Source organism: Diospyros lotus, chromosome 14 (assembly GCF_014633365.1).
Source record: "Diospyros lotus cultivar Yz01 chromosome 14, ASM1463336v1, whole genome shotgun sequence".
Lineage (NCBI taxonomy): Eukaryota > Viridiplantae > Streptophyta > Magnoliopsida > Ericales > Ebenaceae > Diospyros > Diospyros lotus.
Genome location: NC_068351.1, coordinates 2,877,401 through 2,900,407, shown reverse-complemented (window position 1 = coordinate 2,900,407; position 23,007 = coordinate 2,877,401). Strand labels below are relative to the sequence as shown.

At 37.3% G+C, this 23,007-nt stretch overlaps 1 protein-coding gene across 2 annotated transcripts in view; it reads left to right on the top strand.

Annotated features, from left to right (window-relative positions):
- Window positions 1–22,261, top strand: part of LOC127789908 (two-component response regulator-like APRR3) — a 31,289-nt gene extending 9,028 nt beyond the window's left edge. For both annotated transcript variants that reach the window (XM_052318997.1, XM_052318998.1), the window contains exons 4-10: window positions 17,295–17,456; window positions 17,586–17,719; window positions 18,125–18,286; window positions 18,461–18,644; window positions 18,935–19,343; window positions 19,456–20,242; window positions 21,665–22,261. In XM_052318997.1, coding sequence (XP_052174957.1) covers window positions 17,295–17,456; window positions 17,586–17,719; window positions 18,125–18,286; window positions 18,461–18,644; window positions 18,935–19,343; window positions 19,456–20,242; window positions 21,665–21,772 — 1,946 coding nt within the window. In that variant the 3' untranslated portion in view covers window positions 21,773–22,261. The remainder of the gene's footprint in view (window positions 1–17,294; window positions 17,457–17,585; window positions 17,720–18,124; window positions 18,287–18,460; window positions 18,645–18,934; window positions 19,344–19,455; window positions 20,243–21,664) is intronic.
- Window positions 22,262–23,007: the final 746 nt, after the last annotated feature.

Below are 23,007 nucleotides of genomic sequence, written 5' to 3'. Positions count from 1 at the left end.
CCTAGCATAGCCATCCTTTTGTTTTCCTCACTTCGAACAATGGAAAAAACCTCATTAAGAGAAGGTAATTTTTCCCTACGAAGCACTAGGATCTTCACTTGATCATATTCCGAATTAATCCCTGCTAGAAACTCTACAATCCTGTCCTGTTCTTGAATTTGTTTAAGTTTGACAGCATCATTGCTACACTCCATCTTGATACCTTGATAATGATCTAGTTCTAGCCACATCCCCTTCATTTTATTATAATATTCTGTTATAGTGGATGCCCATTGCCTTGTCTTACTAATCTTAGTCTTAACCTCAAAAATCATCGAGACATCTTGAACTTTAGAATAGGTTTGCCTCACAGTCTCCCAAATGTCCCTAGCTGACGTTAAAAACATAAAGTTTTTACTTATCTCCGGCTGCATGGCACTCCAAAGCCATGACATGATTGATGAATCTTCAATTTCCCTTGCTGTGAAGGATGGGTCCGAATCTTTTGGAGGAGTTCCGATCAGATGGCTTAGCTTTCCTCTGCCTTTGAGGAATGTGCTCACAAGCTGAGACCATCGCAAGAAGTTTCACCCATCAATTCGGTAGGAAGGATGCATCCCAGGCATATCACGCCCTCCCATTGGTTGCTGATCACTAGGATAGGATTCAACAGTGGTAATGACTGGAGTCGCCTCTAATATCTCGGGCATGTCTTAAGAAGATTGAGTTTGGAAAGGGAAACTAGAAGTGCAGCTGGAACAGAATTGCTGAACAACAGAACAGAGCAAAACAACAATTAAGGCTGGGCTGAAACCCTAGAGGAGTTCGGTACAAAGAAGTGCAATGAAGGCACTATTAGGGTTTCGAAAATATTGAAAGGGAAGGGAAAGGCTCTGATACCATGTAGGAATTCAGGATTATGCTTTCATAATAATAATCTGATGGATACAGCAGTCCTCTTATAGAGGGAGAGATTACATCAAAAAATAGAAACTATCAAAAAGGAAACTATCTCTAAGGAAACAAATTAAAACACAAAGAAGGAAATATACACTAAGATACATATGGACATAATCAATAAAGACTCCTAAATGATAATTAGAAATCTTTCCTAATCTAAGCAGATCTCTTAACGTTCTGATAAGTCAACAATCATCAATAAAGGTTATAAACCATTTAAAACTAGAAATATTAGGGGTTTTAGATGGTCCCCAAATATCACTATGAACTAAATGGAATGGTTTAGATGGCTTATAAGATTGAATTGGATGAGAAGAATGAGACTGTTCAGCAATGGTACATTGTTCACATGATAAAGTTTGTTTTTTATTGATGAAAAAATGTGGATACAAGGCATCTTGAACTTTAGAATAGGTTTGCCTCACAGTCTCCCAAATGTCCCTAACTGACATTAAAAACATAAAGTTTTTACTTATCTCCGGCTGCATGGCACTCCAAAGCCATGACATGATTGATGAATCTTCAATTTCCCTTGCTGTGAAGGATGGGTCCGAATCTTTTGGAGGAGTTCCGGTCAGATGGCTTAGCTTTCCTCGGCCTTTGAGGAATGTGCTCACAAGCTGAGACCATTGCAAGAAGTTTCGCCCATCAAGTCGATAGGAAGGATGCATCCCAGGCAGATCACGCCCTCCCATTGGTTGCTGATCACTAGGATAGGATTCAACAGTGGTAATGACTGGAGTCGCCTCTAATATCTCTGACATGTCTTAAGAAGATTGAGTTTGGAAAGGGAAACTAGAAGTGCAGTTGGAATAGAATTGCTGAACAACAGAACAGAGCAAAACAACAATTAAGGCTGGGCTGAAACCCTAGAGGAGTTCGGTACAAAGAAGTGCAATGAAGGCACTATTAGGGTTTCGAAAATATTGGAAGGGAGGGGAAAGGCTTTGATACCATGTAGGAATTCAGGATTATGCTTTCATAATAATAATCTGATGGATACAGCAGTCCTCTTATAGAGGGAGAGATTACATCAAAAAATAGAAACTATCAAAAAGGAAACCATCTCTAAGGAAACAAATTAAAACACAAGGAAGGAAATATACACTAAGATACATATGGACATAATCAATAAAGACTCCTAAATGGTAATTAGAAATCTTTTCTAATCTAAGCAGATCTCTTAACGTTCTGATAAGTCAACAATCATCAATAAAGGTTATAAACCATTTAAAACTAGAAATATTAGGGGTTTTAGATGGTCCCCAAATATCACCATGAACTAAATGGAATGGTTTAGATGGCTTATAAGATTGAATTGGATGAGAAGAATGAGACTGTTCGGCAATGGTACACTGTTCACATGATAAAGTTTGTTTTTTATTGATGAAAAATGTGGATACAAGAATTTAAGATAAGGAAAACTTGGGTGAGCTAAACGATTATGCCACAACAAAACCTTGGCAATGGTTGTGGTTGTCAAAACAACCTTATTTGTAGAAGAAAAAATCCTATCATTTGTTAAATAATAAAGCCCATCCTTAGCTTTAGCATTGCCAATCGTCCTCCCTGATACTTGGTCCTGAAATAAACATGATGAAGGAAAGAAGGTCACACAACAATTCGTATCTTGAGTAATCTTATGGACTGACAATAAATTGCATCTTAAACTGGGTAAATGCAAGACTGATTTAAGTTTTAAACCAAAAATACAAACTATTCCATATCCTTTGGCTAGAGAAGTGGTACCATCAACCATTGAAATGTCTATAGGATTGCCACACGGGGTGTATTCTGTCATTGAGCGGGTTGAACAGGCCATATGGTCGGAAGCATCCGTATCCGTTATCCATGTATTCTTAGAGAGTTTGCTGGAATTTAGAGAGTAATGGGAATTACCTTGTAAAGCAGTAACTGCCATAGGAGGACTTGGAGAGGATATACCTTGACTTAGCAGCTTATACAAGGTATGAGTCTGCTCCTCCGATAAGTTAAGGCTGGTACTATTTCCTGCTTCCTTAGGTGCATCAGCTATGTAAGCAGTCCTTCCAATCTCCTTCTTTCCTCTTGGCTTCCAGTTAGCTGGTTTCCCATGAATTTTCCAATATGTTTCTTTGGTGTGATATGGCCTTTTACAGTGGTCACACAACTGCTTCTCCCGTCCTAGGTTTCTTGGTTGACTCTCTTCTTGTTTAAAACTAGCTAAAGTCGAATTTTAGTGAGTTAAAGGTGACTCACTTTGCTGATTTAGCATTACCTTTCTTCGGCTTTCCTCCCTTCGTTCCTCAGCAACGACTTCTTGAAGTGAAGGCAGAGGCTTTGTACCTAAGATTTTGCCTCTTTTCATCCAAATCATGGTTAAGACCATGTAGAAAAACAAACACACGATCCTTCTCAATCATCTTACTATATTTTGTACTATACGCAGAACATTCTCAATTAATGGTGTAGAATAGATCCATCTCATGTTAAAGTTCAACCAAAACATTAAAGTAATCAGTAACATTTAGGTTATCTTATCGTGTGGTTCTAATCCCAGATCTGATCTCAAAGCATTGGGATGAGTTCTCCAAATTTGAGTACATGTCTTGGACTGAATCCCATATTTCCTTTGCGGTTTTATAGAATAGGTAAGTTCTTCCTACTTTAGGTTCTATCGAATTGATCAGCCAGGCCATTATGGTGGAATTCTCGGCTTCCCAGGTAGCATATGTGGCTACTATGCTCAGTGGAGGAGGAGTAGAGCCGGTTAAGTAACCACCTTGCTTTTTCCCTTGATCACCAACATAACTGATTGAAACAATTCCCTAAAGTTACTCCCATTCAACTTATGGTGAGTAATCTGTATAGGAAGATGATCAATTGAGTTGCTGGAAAGATTTGATGCAAAACTTGAGGGTGGATTGATTGGAGAACTTGTGGCAAAAGCCTCAGTTAGAGTAGGATTAGGTTGGTTATTAGCCATTGATGAAACAAGGTGTGGACGGAAGAAACAAATAGAGCTACAAGACATGGACGGAAGAATCGAATAGAGGCTGCTTTAGGATCGAAGAGCAGGCTTTGATATCATGAAATAAGCTTTGAGATAGCTGAAAAGCTTGAATGAATAATTCTAGAGGTATGAATGAAAATATATACACCTTTGCTGCTAATAATTCTCCTACAATTTAGGAGAAGATATAAACTATCTATTTCCTAGAAACTAGGAAAATTTATCTCCTAAAACTTAGGAAATAAATTTAAACTTATACAACAATATCTACAATTTAAAATGCAACATTTAAACTCTAGAATTATCTATTTTTAAACTGGAACTACATCTAGATGATCTCCCGATTCTTCTTATCACTTTTCTAAGTTCTCCAACAATAAGAAAAATAAAATCAAACAACCACAAGGAATAAAATAATTTTTATAGAGGTTCAGCTCTCAAGAGCCTACTCCTCTCTTTCAAGACTTAGTTTGAGGTTCTACTAGGGAGAATAAATACTAATTTTTAATTGGGGCTAGAACCAACAAACAATTTCCTGCCTAAACAAGAACCATTAGCACACTGCTAGCAACTACAATCATTTCATACAACAAGTGAGTAAAAATAACAAACTTACAACCATAGACAATATCAAACAAGTCATCAATGGTTGAGGATTCTATCAGCCAACACACTTCCAGCACTTGAATTTCTCACTCTTGTTTGAATGCTTTTTCAAGTTTGTTTTGCTATATGTTTTTGGCCTTCATACTCACCTTGTATTTATACACATTTTTAGAGAATTAGCTGTTACAAATAAAGGGGTAAACAATCTTCTGAAATTAAAAAAATTCTTCATTCTTTTCCGGCTCCAACTAGCATTTGTTGAAATCTTAAACACAACAAAGAATCATTTGCATAAAAAGTCAAAGGTGAATGCTAAGGGGACCTAGGTTACACGGAAACCAAAATGGGAAATGTTTTGATACGAAACGGAAACGCGTAAACGAACATTCTTCTAAAAAAAATAGGCATAAATAAGGTCTGAAATGGGAACAGGAAATGTTTCGGAAACGGGGAAATGGTTCCGAGCCATTTTCGTGCAATCTTGAAGGGCACAACATTTTATAAAGACAAAATTTCAAGAGAAAATCAGACTGATTTTGAGGACAATGATAAAACATATATAAAGAAATATACCCTTGGCGTGCAACAACAAGAGATCTAAAAAACTAGGATAATCATCGTTGACGATTCAACTTCGATCAATCGAAGTTGTCTAGTAACCAAAAACACAATTTCGGTCGAAAGCTAGGTCGACCTAAGATATGAGGCCCTGGCCAACTTTGGTTGATCGAAGAAGAATTTCGTCGACCTAAATGGTATATGACGAGGTTTAAACATTCTGCTTCACTTCAATCGACTTAGGCTAAAACATCAATAGACTTAAGATACACAAACACGAAAAACATATCTTTTTCATCACAAGAGGTTAATGAAATACATTTATATAACAAATATTTTAGTTATAATCAAAATTTTATTTACTTACCCTTGAGCTTAACAGGTTTAGTAAGAGGCATATAACTGCCTTCTTTGACAATGATGAAGCTTAGGGGATGAATTAGGTGGGTCATTCCAACATTCTAGTTAAAGATGACTTGACTAGGACATGATCCATCCATGTAGGATTAGGTTGGACTTAAAAACAGTATATGGTTGAATCTGCAGGTTGCTTTGTAACTGCATCTGTTATCTTTTCAAAGTTATTAGCACCCCAATCCCAAAAGGCATCTTCATCCACTCGAGGATCTCTACTAATTAATCTCCAAGGTTTGCAATAATATCATCCAGTTGTAAATGTTTTCTGGACATACATTCCAATTACTCAATTTGGAAAGCTTCAATATCTCCTTCAAAATTCCTAACAGGCGGTTTGAACAGAAAAAAGACTATTGGTATCTATATTTCTATTTATTCAAATGAAACATCCAATAATAATGATAAAGCAAACAAAGATAAAATTGTACAAAAAGAGGTTTAGAATAGCCTGTGGATTGAGGCACGCTAAAGCACTATCCTTAGAGAGGAAACACCCCTTCTACACCGGGTTTTTAGTTTCACGCGCCCCCCCCCCCCCCGCCTCAAAGCACTATCCTTAGAGAGGAAACACCCCTTCTACACCTGGTTTTTAGTTTCATGCCCCCCCCCCCCCCCCCCCCCTCCAGTTCTTCCAAGATACAACAATCCGTCGGACTTCTTGTGTGCACTAAGAAGATCCCTGAACCAACAATTTCCCAATGCTCAAACTGATATAGAATAGTAATAGAACTAAGAAATAATATTTTTCTTTGTTTTCTGAAAAAAATCACAAGAAAGAATGGAAGAGAAAGTAGAAGAGATAGAGACAGAGAGGAAGTTGTTGCTGGAATGCAAAGCAAGAGATTGTAATTGTAGCTCACTTTATTTTCGTGGTGGAGCCAAATTTGTAGGTTATTTTCAAACAAAATGGATAAATATTGAATTAAAAATCAGGAATTGTTGCTACTTTTTAGGCACTAGTTGTTGGTGGAATTAACAAAAGAGACCAATTCAAACTTTTATCCACAAAGTAAAAATTCTACTCACCCTTTTACTTGATGAACAATTAAATTTACAAATACAACAACATCAACAATTAAATTTTCAAGTAGAGATAAATTGATGCGGTCACTAATATTCAAGACCCGGTCTAAGGCCAACCCAACCCAAACTGGAACAATAATCGGCCAGAACAGTAATGCTATAGTACACTACAGTAGCGCTATAGTAGAACTCCATAAGTTTTAAGGATTTTAGATTTTTTAGGATTTTTATTTCTATTCTACTTCATATGTTTTAGGATTTTAATTATATTTCATATTTGATTAGGGTTTTATTTTTTATTAGGATTCTAGTTGGATTTTGTTTACAAATATTAGATAGATTTGGATTAGCCAAACACTATAAATATGCCTAGAATCTAGAGTTTGTAATCAATTTTTCTCAATACAAACTTCGACAACCTATTTGGGTTTTCTTAGCCAAACAGTCTTGCTTTTGCGTCTTCTTGAAAGCCAAGTTTCGATCATTGAAGTTTGTTATTTCAAGGGTTTATTTTGATGTGTTTTTTCACACGCGCTACACGTTGCATTAGGTGGTATCAGAGCGGTTAACCAATCAATCAGATGACCAATCTTGAAAGTAACGGTAGCAACCAGCCTCGTGACGGTGATCGGGGGTTGCCCGCAGTTTGGAGAGCAATCGAAGAACAATGAAAAATAACTTGTACAATGCAACAATAATTGGAGCAAATCAACAACCAATTGGGCGTTTTACAACGAGTTAATGATAACCGGAACTGGACTAATGGCATGAATCAAGCCGGCTACGTTAAACCGGGAAGATAAGCCATTAATCATGTTTTCGTTAATCCTAGAAGACCAATGATGGATGATAGTGACGATGAGGATGATCTTGCTCGTATGATAGCCAACCCTAGTGGTAGAGGGGTTAGGAGGAATGCGCAACAACACAACCATTTGGGAAACAATGAATATAAACTAAAGAATGGCTTTTCAGTGAGTTTGGAGCTTGATCTTGAACATTATGTTGTCGCAGCAACCTCAACGTTTGCAAACTCAGGTTTGGTTTATGCTGCTAGCATGATAGAAACTCCAAAGTTGTTGACTCGTACTAGGGTATTTTTTAGTCCCGAGGGCTCAGGCATTACTTCGCAATCCAAGGATGGTGGTGTTTCTTTTGATCGGCTTGCGACTATAAAGGAGATGGAGGCCATGGTAGCAGATCCTTCTACAGTTTATTCAAGCTCTGGCATGGTTGAATCGAAAGCAATAGGAACATATTCACCTTTGCGATTGCAAAAGCAAGATGGTCACAAGGGTCTCTTTGTGGATAGGGGTGTTGGATCTCCCAAGCTAGTTAACTCAGGTAGTGCAATTGTTTTCGGTATTAATCTGAAATTAGATTCCGAAACTAAGAATGCTGTAGCAGTTGTTGCTATAGCTGATCAAGTGCTTGGACCAAAAGAGGATTCAAACGTCAATATTTTAAGTGATGGAGAGACTGCTGGTAGTCATGGAATAAGCCTATATTCGAAATAGTTACAAAAGAATGCTTCTCCAGGCAAGGAAAATCTACGGATGAATTCGGAAGCTGTTGAGGAGTCAAAATCAAGAAAGTTGATGAGAGCAGTAGGACCTGTGATAAGATCTACCAGATTAGAGAAGCGTTCAAGATAGAATGTTCTATGTCCTCAATCTAACAGTAATAATACAGTGGAGGTAGAGGGTAACAAACATGGCGATGGTTGGACCTATGCCAATGAAGATAGGGCTAAGAGGGGGAGGAATGTCTTTGCTCATGTTCCCTCAGCAAAAATGTTCAAGAGTTCTAAACCAGGGACTATTCCAGTTGTTCATGTTGTGGCCACGATACTACGCAGCCTTTGATCCTTATAATGAGTCAGGGTTTGGGTATTTCCAAACATTCAATGTGGCCAATCACTCTTTGAACTTGTCGGACGTGGAGTTGTCCTACCTGGATCAAAATTTGAGGTCAATTTTTTTTTCAAGTGGAGGTGAATGATCGGGTCACTAATATTCAAGACCTGATCCAAGGCCGACCTAGCCCAAACCGGAATAGTAATGCTATAGTACGCTACAATATTGTCGGAACAGTAGCGCTACAGTATAACTCCATAAGTTTTAAGGATTTTAGACTTTTTAGGATTTTTACTTCTATTCTACTTCATATGTTTTATGATTTTAATTCAATTTCATGTTTGATTAGGGTTTTATTTTTATTAGGATTCTAGTTGGATTTTGTTTACAAATATTGGATGGATTTGAATTAGCCAAATACTATAAATATGCCTAGAATCTAGAGTTTGTAATCAGTTTTTCTCAATACAAATTTTGGCAACCTATTTGGGTTTTCTTAGTAAAACAGTTTTGTTTTTGCGTCTTCTTGAAAGCCAAGTTTCAGCCATTGAAATTTGTTCTTTTAAAAATTTATTTTGGTGTGTTTTTTTCACACACACGCTATACGTTGCGTCATAAATATCTAACAATTGGAAAAGCTTCAATGTCTCCTTTGAAACTCCTAAGAGACGTTTTTGCTTGATGGTACACGTCCTTGGTAACCTGAATATAAGGAAGTTGAACTCCTTTATTCTCTAATATCTTTTATAAGACTTCTTTGGGGACTTTTCCTTAGGCTTTTCCAGGTCCATAAATATTGTGCAAACTTCTTTGTTTATCTCTAGACCTTTCCATTAGGTGTCTTAGTAAGTAGATATTTTCCACCGTTCACCAACCAGGAACAAAACCAAATTGGTTTAAAAAAACCTTAGTTTCTCTCTTTAACCTTCATTCAATTACCCTCACTTGAAGTTTCATAATGAGGCTCATTAGCCTGATCCATTTATAATTTTTTCAACTTTGAATGTTTTCTTTATTCTTATAAATAAGCACTAAAGTGCTTTTTCTCCATTCATTTGACATCCATTTTATTTAAGGATCACATTAAATAATTTTGTTAACCAAAAAAGGCCCCCTTTTCTAATGCATTTTCATGCCTCTGTTGAAATATTAAATGGTTTAATTTATTTACCATTCTTCATTTTTTTTCAATGCTTGTTTTAGTTCATTTGAACAAATACATCTATAGAACATGTAATTGCCATATTCGTTGGAGTTACTAAGTTGCCTCAATGTAGCACCTATTTCTCTTTCTTCATTGAATAGCTTTGAATGGAGGTGACAGGTGAGCAGTTGGTTATTTTGGTCCTTCATAAATGTCATGTACCTAGGAGTATAGGAGGGTCAATGTTGTAATAGGAATATAATAAAAGGGGGGTAATCTTGTAATAGGTTTATAATAACTGTTAGGATATATTGTTAGCAAGTGGTTAGGCTGTTAGAAGTCAATGATGTCTATATAAGGCTGCTGTTAGGAGTTTATTGGAGGCTTGAATTGATGAATTGAAATCTCTTATTTCCCTCTCTTACATTCTCTCAATCTCCCTCCAATTTCTCTCTAATCTCTCTCTTTCTTTCCCTTTTCTTTCCCTCACTATTTTGTTCTCCCTAACTTCCTCCCATCTCTTCTGATCTAACTTCTGAATTCCTTCTAATTACATCTTAAACCAGTCATGAACCCTAGGGACATGACAATTGGTATCAAAGCAGTCAATCCTTGGCTGTGGTTGATTCGATTTGAAGGCTAGTGCAATCAATTTCAGTCATTATAGTCCATGGTCTGGTGATTCAACGGACTTAGCAAGTTCAAGAACTTAAGCGAGATTGGGTGAGTCTCTCAACTAAGGATTAATTTTCGGCCATTGATGCTTAGAAATAGATTCCGCTGCATGGAGGTGATTGACGGCCGCTATACTTGATTATCGGAATGTGAAGAGACTTACGATCGGTATTAGCAGGTGAGTTCAAGCGACAGTCAGTGTTGAACATCGGGAACTAATTGTGCGGAGGCAATCTGCAATTAAGTGAGCGAGCAACTCGTTGCTCGCGTTCTAGATCTGAGACAGAAGGGAACAAGGAGTGAGCGAAATCGAGAGGTCGCAAGCGGATCTTGTCTCGAACTTGTAGGTTGAGTCCATTGTGAGAAGCAGATTTCTCCCACTCCTTTGCGCGTTGATTTCCGACCACTACTTTGCGCGTTGATTTCCGAACCGTAGGCAGTCGAAATCAATCGGGTGTTAGGCAATTCTTAGCGGCAACGAAATTAATTGAACTTCTAGGAGGCGATTCCAGAAATAATAGAGAGTTGACGGAGCGAGGATCTGACTTTGCTATCGATCTCCAACGGTGATTGACGTTGGCGATTAGGTGAAGCAATTCCGGTAAATTACGAAACCGAGCCAGTGGTTGCGGACCGTGGTCGGTGATTGGGCGAGAAGGAGGAGTCGGGGGAAGCGATTGTTGAATCTACAGCAATTGCGAGCAGAGCTGATTCCGGAGTAGCAGGTCGATTCGCTGTTATTTGTCTGAGTCACTGCAGTTGTGATTCTAAAATTGAAGGCATATCGAAGTAGCGCAGTTGAAGCGGATGGGCGATTCATAGCCGCAGTGAAGCGAAGCTAATTCCACAGGAGATATAGGCAATTCCATTGGTGAATTCCGATGATCTTGCAGAATTCCGACCGTGGAAGGATACTCCTCTATTGTTCACTCCCAATGAAGATTTTTCGATTGATCAGTGAAGCCATTCCATAGGGCGACTTGTAGGGAGGCGACTTGCAGTGACTGTAACAGAGCAGTTGGCCAGAAATTTTAGCCGATGTTGAAGGTGTGCAGGCCAGGCGAGTCTGACAGGGATTCTAGCAAGTATAGGGAATTATTGCAGCAAGTGGATCAAGAGAATTGAAAGTCCTAGGCGACTCTGGAAGGCTAATCAAGTTGCTGAAACGTGCAAATGATTCTCTGCCTAAATCAGCTATTTGAATTCTGATGGAGGATGACATCAAGATGAAGCCAAGAGAATCTCAATTGCAGCCGAAGGATGCTGCTTTTTCAATGGGATGGCCTGCTCATGAAGCCTTGGGAAGCAGTGCGCACATGAGACAATCGGAGCCTCAATTGCAGCAGAAGAGTGCTTCCTGTTCAGTTGAAATGGGGCTTCAATGGCAGCCAAAGAAGACTGCATTTTTGGCTGGCAGCCAATTGGACAAAGGAACAAGAAGTGTGGTACATGAATCGAGCAAAGAATTCGGTCAAATGATACGTGAAAAGTTGCAAGAGTTTGCAATGATACTATCTAAGGAGTATCATTACAGTTTTCCGCCGAATACTTTGAGGATTATCATGGGAGTTTTAACAAAGAGGATTTCCTTAAAATGGAGCAACCGAAGGAGAAAGCAAGAAGTCGAGGAGCGGATTCACTACCTATTTCCAAGGTGGAGTGGAAGAAGTGTACAGGTTCCAGCAGAATTATCAAGGAGGAATGCAACATTGGTGATGATATTGGTGGTGAATGGCATTATCCAAAGAGAATCTGTGATGAAGAGATTAATAGGGCAGCAAAGGCAAAGGAACAATCTGAAATGGTTGAAAGAGAAGTTCATTTAGAGGGAAATTCCAGCAAACACAAGGAAGGAGGGGCTGTTGATGTGGAGGAGAAAAATGTTGAGAGTGAGCTTCAGAAAAATTCCAAGGAACGAGACGAAGATGTGGCAGAATTACTGCCAGGAACAGCCGGTTTAATGGTTGGGGAACCTCAATACAATGACAGGAATTACAACATTGAGGCATCAAAGCCTAATTATCATGACTCTGTTGAACTTCTTTCCTTATCTGGTCAGAAGCTGGTGTGCAAATGGATGGAAGAATAGGAACAGAAGACAGAAATTCAGTTGCTTCATCGGCCCTAGAGAAATCGAGGTCAGTGGAATCCCAGATAGTGAAGTTCTTTCAACTTTCTGATCCAGGTAGCCATCCTATTGGTGATGCAACTTCTCACTATGAGGAAGATGAACCTTTTAAATTCCTTGAGGGAATTGAGGCACAGACTATTGGAAAACCTTTCCCTAATGGCGATGACTTACTGTCGGGGGTGATTGATGGGGTTGATTATGTGCCCCAACCCAAGGCTGGAGATGATACTAAAGATTTGGATTTCTTTGGCAGTGTTGGAGAATTGGACTTGAGAAAGGATATCTTTCCTTATTGTCATTTTGGAGGATCTATTAGTTTGATTTATGGAGAACGTCCTCATGGGGAACAACCATCTCGAACTCTATTCATAAGAAACATAGACAACAATGTTGAGGACTCTAAGCTTCCATCTCCTATTTCATCAAGCACTCACAGATTTGAACTTGAACTCATTGAGGCCAATCAGGTTGCTTCTATTGCAGCTCTAAGCCAAATTCTGTTTGGGATGGATCTTGCAAACTTAAGAACAAAGAAGAAGAGGCCTAAGAGGAGAAAGAAGGAAAGACGAATGAAGCAAATAGAAAAGGTTGGAATTGGATGAAGAAATAGCAACTCAACGATAATAAGTTTTTTGGGGACAAGAAACATTTTAAGGCGGAGGGAATTGTCATGTACCTAGGAGTATAGGAGGGTCAATGTTGTAATAGGAATATAATAAAAGGGGGGTAATCTTGTAATAGGTTTATAATAACTGTTAGGATATATTGTTAGCAAGTCATAAGGCTGTTAGAAGTCAATGATGCCTATATAAGGCTGCTGTTAGGAGTTTATTGGAGGCTTGAATTGATGAATTGAAATATCTTATTTCCCTCTCTTACATTCTCTCAATCTCCCTCCAATTTCTCTCTAATCTCTCTCTTTCTTTCCCTTTTCTTCCCTCACTGTTTTGTTCTCCCTAACTTCCTCCCATCTCTTCCGATCTAACTTCCGAATTCCTTCTAATTACATCTTAAACCAGTCATGAACCCTAGGGACATGACAATAAAGTGGTTTGTGTCAAGAATTAGGAAAAATAATCCTTCTGTCTTATTTCTTACTCATGGGTAGAGCTTGATTTAGACAAGACTCTTTACAAGATTAGAAAGTTACTAAAATTAGCTTAGGAAAGAATTCTAAATCTAGATTAGGAACTATGCAATTTTAGGATACAACCAAATTAGGAAACATATTCCAATCTAGAAGATACAATTCTACTTTTAGAAAGTATATACAATCAAACAATCATCAATTAATTAACACTGATTGAAACCTTCCATCAATACCAGCTGCCGTCTTTCCCAAGTTAGGAACCAAACCCTAGCTGCCATCACCTGTTACCAAGGGAAATCATAGTTGCCGACAGTTTGGAATCCGAACTGAATTAATCAAGCTAATAAATAATAGAATAGAGCTGAACCAAAATCTTAACAGACTAATTTATTTGAAATAATTGAAATGACCGAAATTAATTAGAAGAGCCAAATTTCATTCAAAATAACTAATGTTAAGAAAGTTTAGTAGGAATTTAGATATTTTATTAAGTGCAATTATTGTGATAGAAATCTACAGCTTATAGTAGTGGCAATTTCATAAATAACCTAAAATTTAGTGGTATTTTTTGTAAAAGTAATCATATATTTAGGTCAATTCATTTTATTTGGTTAAAAATTGAAAACCTAGTGCTAAAACCAAATTGGATACTGGAAACCTATTTTTCTAACATAATCAAATTTTTCTAAAAAGAAAAACTGAACCGAATTAGCTGAAATTAATCAGTTCGGTTAAAAAATCTGGCTTTACCTGAATAACATTCACCCCTATTACCCCACCTTCAAGAAATACTCCTTCATCTCTCTTTGACTGTCCCTGCATTTACTATTAACTTTGGTTTTCAACTTTTATGCATTTTACTTTACTCAAATTCTTCTTTTTCCGACTTGACTTAGGTAGTGTATGTATATTTCTTTTTGCATCTTTTTGTGTCAAGTCGTTGGTATAAATTTTTGTAAGCTTTTGACTTGCTTCAGTAATTGTCTCAGTGCTTTTTTTTTTTTCCAAAATTTTCCTTTAAAGTTTTCTTTTTTCTGGCATGTGCATAAAGTCTTGTAACAAGCTTGCTTGTTTTGATTTTTTTTTGGTACCTCTTCATTCTACTAACAACATTCATTTTGATTTAGAGCTTTCCCATTCGACCCTAGAACTGCTTTTTCCATATTTGAATGTCAGTAGCCATCTCAATCAACATTTGGTTGGTCTCCAACAGTCCAATCTCTTCTACCACATACTTTTTCCTTGCAAATAGTTTGTTTTCCACTTTAAAATCCCACCATTTGATTGTTGGAGTTGGTTTCTTATAATTCTTCATTTTTTTTAATAGTTGCCTAGAAAAATAACCCGTGGGGGCAGGCGGGGGGAGGGTTGAATCAGGTGTTATAAAAGTTCAAGTTTTTTTGAACAAAAAGAACTTTAGCTTTTTAATGAGTTTGATTGAGTGATTAAGCAAGTAGAGAACAAATCGAGCACAATCACGCAACACAATATTTTTATAGAGGTTTGGCTTTAAAAGCCTATGTCCTCTCTCTTATAGCCAAAGCTTGAAAGTTCAACTAAGAAGATACGAACCCTAGCTTTTGTACAGGAGCTTAGACCCCAAATTACAAATCTCTTGCAATCAAGAACGATTCTTGAAGCAAGCTTAACACCCTCACAGATTACAGTGAACTCACCTCACACACAAGTGAGTAAATAAATAAACTATACTGACTTACAACCCGTAATACACAAAGATGAAGGATGAATGATCAAAGGTACAACAAGAATTAGCTTAAATCTCTTGAAATCCTTCAGCTTTGAATGTACCAGCAGAGAGCAATAAGTGAGTTGAAATGTTGGTGAGCTGCCTTTAAAGCCTTGGTTCTAGCTGTTGGAGGTAAAAACAGATGACCTGCTTTAAAAATTTGAAACATTCAAAATTTCTGTACTAAACAGCTTTGCAAGGGAAAAGAGATTATGCAGGAGCTTCTTAGCTTGATATAGAGTGAGTCAAATAGCATCAGTCCATCCATAATTAATGACACACACAAAAAGAGAAAGACCATCTTGGTGGTCTGCAGAGCCTTCTCAGAAAATCAGAAATGCTTTTAAACATTTGATGTGCAGAAAATATATATGAAATTGAAGCCGTTATTAACTTTTGTAAGTATGGGAAGGGTACATCTCTGTAGTAGATTATGACTTGCAAAAATGAAAAGAAAAAGAACATGTGAGGTCAAAACAGCATTTCAGACTGGTTGTGGCCACTTTAGTGAAAGGCATTAATGCTTTAGTGAAAACTCAAAGGTTTGTCTTGCAGGTCAAATGAGGAAAGCATGGAGAAAAATTCAAGTAAAGATAGTTTAAAGGTGTTTAGGATGAGGTATGAGACATGAGATTATGAGAACTAGCAGATAACATACTTTCTGTAAGTAAAAGTTCATTTTTGACAGAATTTGGTTGACCAACCTGGTTTCTCAGGATCAATTTTGGATGACTTCGATCGACCAATTAACCCACATTGGTCGACTATACTAGAATACGGAGAAATCAAAAACATACTGTCCAAATTTAGTCAATAATCATATCACATCTGGTTGACTACACTAATGAGACAAGAAAAACAAGGCACATTGCCTATCTTTGGTTGAGCATTTCTATAGCTTTGGTCGACTAAAATAGGATCAAGAGACTATTCTCCTAGTCTGTGACCCTTGGGTTAATTGATGTTTTTAATGTGGTCGACCGAATCTATTTCCTTCATTGAAAGACAGGTACTAGACATCTTTGGTTGACCAAACTTGTCTTTGGTTTGACCACACTTTGTGAAATTGTATAACTAATCTAGGGTTCACTTAAGAAGCATTTAAATGGATTAAAACAAAAGGATTTGTGAAATTTGGTTGTTTCAATTTCTCAAAGTGCTTCAAGAAATTTTGAAAATGTTAGAATTTTGGAGTATGGCATCTTTCCCTAATTTTGTCATTATAAAAAAAAAAAAAAAAAATTGGCGATTGTCCCATTGAGGTTAACATCCTACAATCCAATCTTTTCTACCACTTACTTTTTCCTTGAAAATAATTTGTTCTTCACTTTAAAATTCCACCATTTGATTCTTGGAGTTGGTTTCTCATTATTCATTTTTTTAATATGGAATCCAGGACCATAAAAGCCTATGTTGAGTGGTTAGGCATTCTCCTGGTATAACTTCACAATACTTACAACATAAGTGGCCCTCTTGTCTTGTAAGAAAATAGTTTGTTTGGATAGTTGATTAACCTTTTTTATAAGCAAAATTTTCTATTCCTGTGGCTGATGTACAATTCATCCTTATGTCCCTCTAATAAGATGGCTTCTTAAGGAGTTGTACCATTAACAATGTAATTGTAAAAGAGAGGCATAAAATATGTGGGCAAGCTAGTTGAGGTGCTCTGTGCTCCTAATAAGAAAAAGAAGTATTTATTTTGTCTGCCTAGAATTATGGACCTGGTTGAGGAATGCAGATCTGTTGTATTGCTGTATTCTATTACTCAAACTTAACTTCATTATACCCCCAAACCATTGATAGCTAATGTTTAAACAGTTGGAAATTTAAGTGTTAACAGTTTCTGTAGTTGTGTATCTTTTGGTGCCACACCACCATTTTGCTGCTGTGTAAAATGTACTTCTGTTTCTCTTCTATATCCCTGTTGATTATTTCCATATATACTATCAGTTTTAACAGCTGAATATGGGGTTCTTCTTTACTCTGTTTTGTTTCTTGCATGAAGCTATTGTTTGTGTCTCACTCCATCATTGATATATTAAAAATTTAAAATATGAGCAACTGGTTGATTATTTCAGATTTTTTATGATCCCAAAATTCAATTGTTTATTGGCAGTCATGGAAGCAGCTAATGGATTACAAGCATGGAAAATACTGGAAGACTTAACGAATCACATTGATCTTGTTTTAACTGAGGTAGTTATGCCCGTTTTATCAGGAATTGGTCTTCTAAGCAAGATTATGAGCCACAAAACACGCAAGAACATACCTGTGATTAGTAAGTATTTTCCTTTTGCTCTCACATCTATGGTTCTAGCATTGAAGACTCAAAAAGTATGGCTTCTTAGGTATGACATCTTGCAAAGATAATACTTTTAACCATTGAACCTTATGAGATTGTTTGCAGTGATGTCATCTCATGACTCGATGGGTTTAGTCTTTAAGTGTTTATCTAAAGGTGCAGTTGACTTTCTAGTGAAGCCCACTCGAAAGAATGAGCTTAAAAATCTCTGGCAGCATGTTTGGAGGAGATGCCATAGTGTGAGTTCCTACAATCTTTTCCTAAGTAATAAGTTCCTCGTGTTGCGAACCAGTTGGCTTCATGTGCCTTTCTATTCTTTCTAACGGATAGAGGTGTTTGAGAGCACATGAATTGTCATCTATCTACTTTGATATAATGTTATCTGGTCTGGTGATTTATGCATTGCTCGTTCTTAATTTTAGGTTCTTGGCCTAGATATTTTAGTGAGCATGCTTTTCTTGTGTTGCTTTTTCTTTGAAAAGCTTGAGAGATGTGATCTTACATTAATTTTGTTGAGGATCATGATAACTTTTAAAATGCTTTTATTTTCAGCTTTATCTTATCATCTAGCAAAATTTCATTGAATTCATGCTGGAACTTATATTTCATCCATTTATGTTATTGACCGCTTGCCCTCCTTTCAGTCTAGCAGTAGTGGGAGTGAAAGTGGTACACAAACTCAAAAGTCTGTGAAGTCAAATAGTAGTGAAAAATCTGTCAACAGTGGCAGCAATGATGGGGATGACAATGGGAGCATTGGTCTGAATGTTGTTGGAGATGGAAGTGACAGTGGGAGTGGCACACAGGTATTAGAAGCCTTTGTGAAAGATAACATCAGATCTTTTGTATTGAATAAATTTAGTTTCGAGTGCTTCTAGTGCTTGTTGACAATTTCTAATGAAGTTGCAAAAGCATGTTCTCAGAGTCTTGCACTTCTGATTACATATAAACTATAGTACAGCAAGCTCTTATATTTGCAGAGCTCATGGACAAAACAAGCTGGGGAGGTTGACAGCTCCCAAGCAGTGTCTGTGGAGGATCAAATAGCAGAGTGCCCTGACAGCACTTGTGCCCAAGTTATCCGCCCTAATGCGAAAGCTTCTGGTACCAAATGTCTGCCTGTAACTGGAACAAGGGAGTGTCAAAAACCAGGAGAAAACTTTGGTATGTATAAATATAAGAAATTGCTGCTTCCACAGCCTGTTTCAACTGTTCCACAGCCCTTCTTGCCAATGGTTGGGCTCCCAACTTGTGAGAGGAATGGCTGTGGAAGAGGAGAGGAGCTCTGGAAATAATGGATCCCGAAATTTGTGCTTGAACGATTTTGTTATTTACATCTATGTGTTCTTTCTAAATTTGTTTCTCAAATTCCATGATTTATTTTGGAAGGTGAAAATTTTGTTTCATTATTCTTTTTGTTATTATTATTATTTTGTTTCATTGTTTTTAATCAGATAACGTTGCAAGTGGCAAAGAATTGGTGATTGGCAGAAATAGCGAACGAGATTTTTGCACTGAACATCCAACTGAGGTTCCTGTCAAACTCTTAGGCAGAAGACAAAAAGATCTGTTTGATTTTGACTCCCATATGGTCAGTAAACAAATAGAGAAAGGCGACCTGGACCCCAATAGTGATAGTCCGTTAACCAAATATAAAATTGATGTTACCAACATATCTGATCCTCAGACAGATAGCAGAGAATGCAAAGCTCCAAAAGATCAGTCCAAGACTTTGTTATTCAAGGATAAAGCAATGGATATTGAGCTTAATTTGAAGAGGCTTGGAGAAGTTAGAGGCACTGGAAAGACAGTTCAAGATGACTGCAACGTTTTGAGGCATTCCGAGCATTCGGCATTCTCAAGGTATGAAGAACATTAAAAGGAACTGGAACCAAATATCTTATAATTTGTTAATGTCTTTTACAATGTTGGCCTTGCTTGTTCAATAGTATATTGAACAGGTTCTGCTGTGCAGGTACAATACAGCCTCAAAGGCTTTTAAAGCACCAAATGAGAACACAGGAACTAGTTACCCACTTGATTATAGCATTGAGGTTATGAACAAGGAGCAAGCGTGCAGTACTGAACCCCCATACCGATGCTCGATTGGAATTAGCAGTGACAATATACATATGGGCTGCACTGCTAACAAAGATTTTGTCAACCCTGTAGTTTTCAAAGATAAGTCAGAGGCAATGTCAACAGCTAACGGTTTCCACATGTCACCTGCTTTGAAACATTTGAAAACTAACCTTGTATCCACCACTCAGCAAGTGATCTTAGCTAAGGCTGATGACAGGGCTGCCACTAAAGCAGTGCTGAGTCCAAGGGGGCACTCTCACCAGGAGCTCCCAATACAGCACCTCCATCACTGTTTCAATCATTTTAGTAAGGAGCAACAGCAGCCACCATGTAATCATGATGAATTATCATTTAACAAATTGGCTGCAGATGCTCCATGTTGTGGGTCCTCAAATATACTAAGTGGGCTTGTTGAAGGCAATACTGGCAATTGCAGTTTGAACAAGAGCGCCTCAGGCAGCAACCACAGTAGCAATGGCCAGAACGGAAGCAGCATGGCTGCAAATGCTTTAGGAATGAACATTGAAAATGTTAATGTCGTTGCTGGGAACAGTAGAAGTGGTGATGCTAGTGGAAGTGGAAGTGGAAGTGGAGATAACATAAATCAAAACAAGCTTGCACGAGAAGCTGCCTTGACAAAGTTTTGTCAGAAGAGGAAGGAGCGGTGCTTCCAGAAAAAGGTACATTTGATTGCTATAACTGTGCCAATACTTGGAGTAGCTGATCCTATGAAACTAATGTGCTGTTTTTACTTCTTGATTGAAACTAATGTACATTTGATTATGCAAAATACTTTTCAGCATAATGACGTCGGCCAGGGCACAACTCCCTAAGTAGGACATTAACCAATTAAGAATCCCACTTTCTGATGGCTTTTGTCATCTTAAAAGACACCTTTCGGATGGGTTGGAGTTTGTTTAATTAGGTCAGTTAAGATGGTGTTAATGAATGGTGCATGAATATTTTGGCCTAGGTGTTTGTTTCATACTCTGCTTTTGTGCTTTTGGGAATTATAATTGTTCTTAGCCCTACATTTTAAACTTTTAATTACTTTGTGTTGTTCCCTCTTTCGTTTTTTTATTATAGATGATCTTCTTTTATCAATTCAATAATGTTTTGACTTCAGTTAGATTAATGCTTGATGTGTTGTTATAATAATGGTTGGACTAATTAAAAAGTTTTCATTATGCAATGTTTTTGGTTAGGTGTTCGATTATCAGTTGATTAGGAGATTTTGATTTAGGAATAATTTGATTGAAGAAAAAGTTTGATGATGCAGACAATAAGAGTAAGATAAAGTACAGCTTTTTTTTTTAAAAAAAGAAGATAATCAGATAAAGTACAGCTAATAAGAGGCAATAAAGTTTGAAAAGCTCAATAATGCATACCACAAGAATAAGTAGTCGTCAGAAGTTTTTTTTTTTTTTTTTTTATTCTATTATGAAATGAAATGGGATGAGAATTGCTCATTCCAGCTCTTGTGGGAATGGTCAACTTAATCAAACGGGCTTTTGTACATGCTTTTGGCGTACCAAACAAGCGAGTGAAAATGAGGAAACTAGAATGGGCAACCCATTCTTGCATTCTCATGGTTAATGATATTCAAACATTATAGCATTGGCCAAAACATTTCAATCCTTTCAACGTAAGCAAAAGAGAATAAAACTGAGGAAACTATAATGGGCAATCCATTCTGGCATTTGTCAAAACTTCTCTTGGTAGCAGTAGTAAGGTTACTCCTTTGTGACTGGAAAGTCCATGGGTTTGAGTTGTGGAAACAGCCTCTCTGTAAAAAGCAAGGGGAAGGTGCTGCGTACAAATATGATCCTCTCCTGATCCTCGTGAAGCAGGGAGCCTTATGCATTTGGGATGCCCTTCGACTTGAATTATTTGCATCTTGGGAGTGATTACCTGGGGGACTGAAGAGTGTGAGTGCATTACTAGGAAAGAATATATGGAATTGCGCCCCTGTAAGGTCTTCCAACAAGCCATCTGGTCACTCCCCCTTCAAGAATGAAATTTGACTTTTCTCTTTCAGTAGGGCCTCCAGCCCTGGCCTTTGATCGGCCATTGATTTCTCATTGTTCCTTCTCCTTTTTCAGGTCTGGTACCAAAGCAGGAAGAGACTAGCAGAACAGCGACCCCGTGTTAGAGGACAATTTGTGCGGAAGTCTGACCCTGAAAATTCTTGTAGTGCTGCAGATAGCTGATAGTTAACTCTTTCAATACTGGACGGAACTTGCATATTCAAGATTCATGATATTGAGAGGGTATTTTCCTTTCATACTGAAGTTATAGGAGTCTGGCTGTTTGGGAACTCCAAATTGTCAACTTCAACCATGTTCCGTCTGCGTGGCTTATAATAGCTCCCCAACAGAGGAAGGCATTGTCTGTAAAAAGAGCCTTCTGCAGTGGAAATATTTTGCCGTCTGGTATGGTGTTCTTTCCAGTTACTTGGTTAGTTGATACAGTGACCAGACAGACTTATGATTTCTTCTCTCCGTAATTTTTAAAACTCTTGTTGAGAACCTAATGTTGAAATTACTATTGTTTTCTTGAATATCTCATGTTCTCCTCCATATATGTCATGGGAATTTTATGGCCTTTTGTGTTTCAGATAACATGTGAAGGTACATAATAACTTCACAAATAAACAAATATTCTTTTGAATTTTATGGGAGCCACCTCATTTTGGTATTCTCTCACTTGGTAGCTTTTGCTTATTTGACTGGAGAAATTCCCACTTAGATTCACATGAATGACCCTGGATCAGATGGATAAAAAAAATGGCATTATTGAAACAAAACTCAAGATGATTGCCACATGAATACCTAAAATAGGAATAAAAGTAATTTGTCCTTAGGGGATAGTGATGCCTTGTTTTGTTTGACATGAATTCATACTTTGATCCAGATGCTGACCAAAAATGATCCCTACTGGAGACATCAGCAGTTGACTGGTTTGTTGGAGTAGATCCTTAAATAGACTACTGTGTAGTATTATTAACTTTAACGTGGTAGTGAGGGTACCCTTTCTCTTTCAGAACTGCTTATTTATGCGGCTATGACTTCTTTAAAGTTTCATGTGATTACTTGTAGTCGTCAGGTTGAAAGGACTTCATCTCACAAATGTAACTTAAGCTAGAAAAATAGTGAGGAAGATTTGGCATGCAGCAACTGAAGTTGAGGCTGCATATTCTCTTACCATGAAACATTATACAAGAACATGTTTTATTTGCATCAACAAACAATAGACTACAATTTGTAGGCTAAATTTATATTTATATTGTTACATTTTTTTTTTTATGTGGGCAAACAAGCTTTTCATCATTTGGATACACTTCTAAATCTGATTTTTAAATTAATTTAATCTCTGTAATTTTTTTTTTCTGCAGCAACTTAAATTTTTTATTATTTTGATTATACCCTTAAATATGCATTTTTGA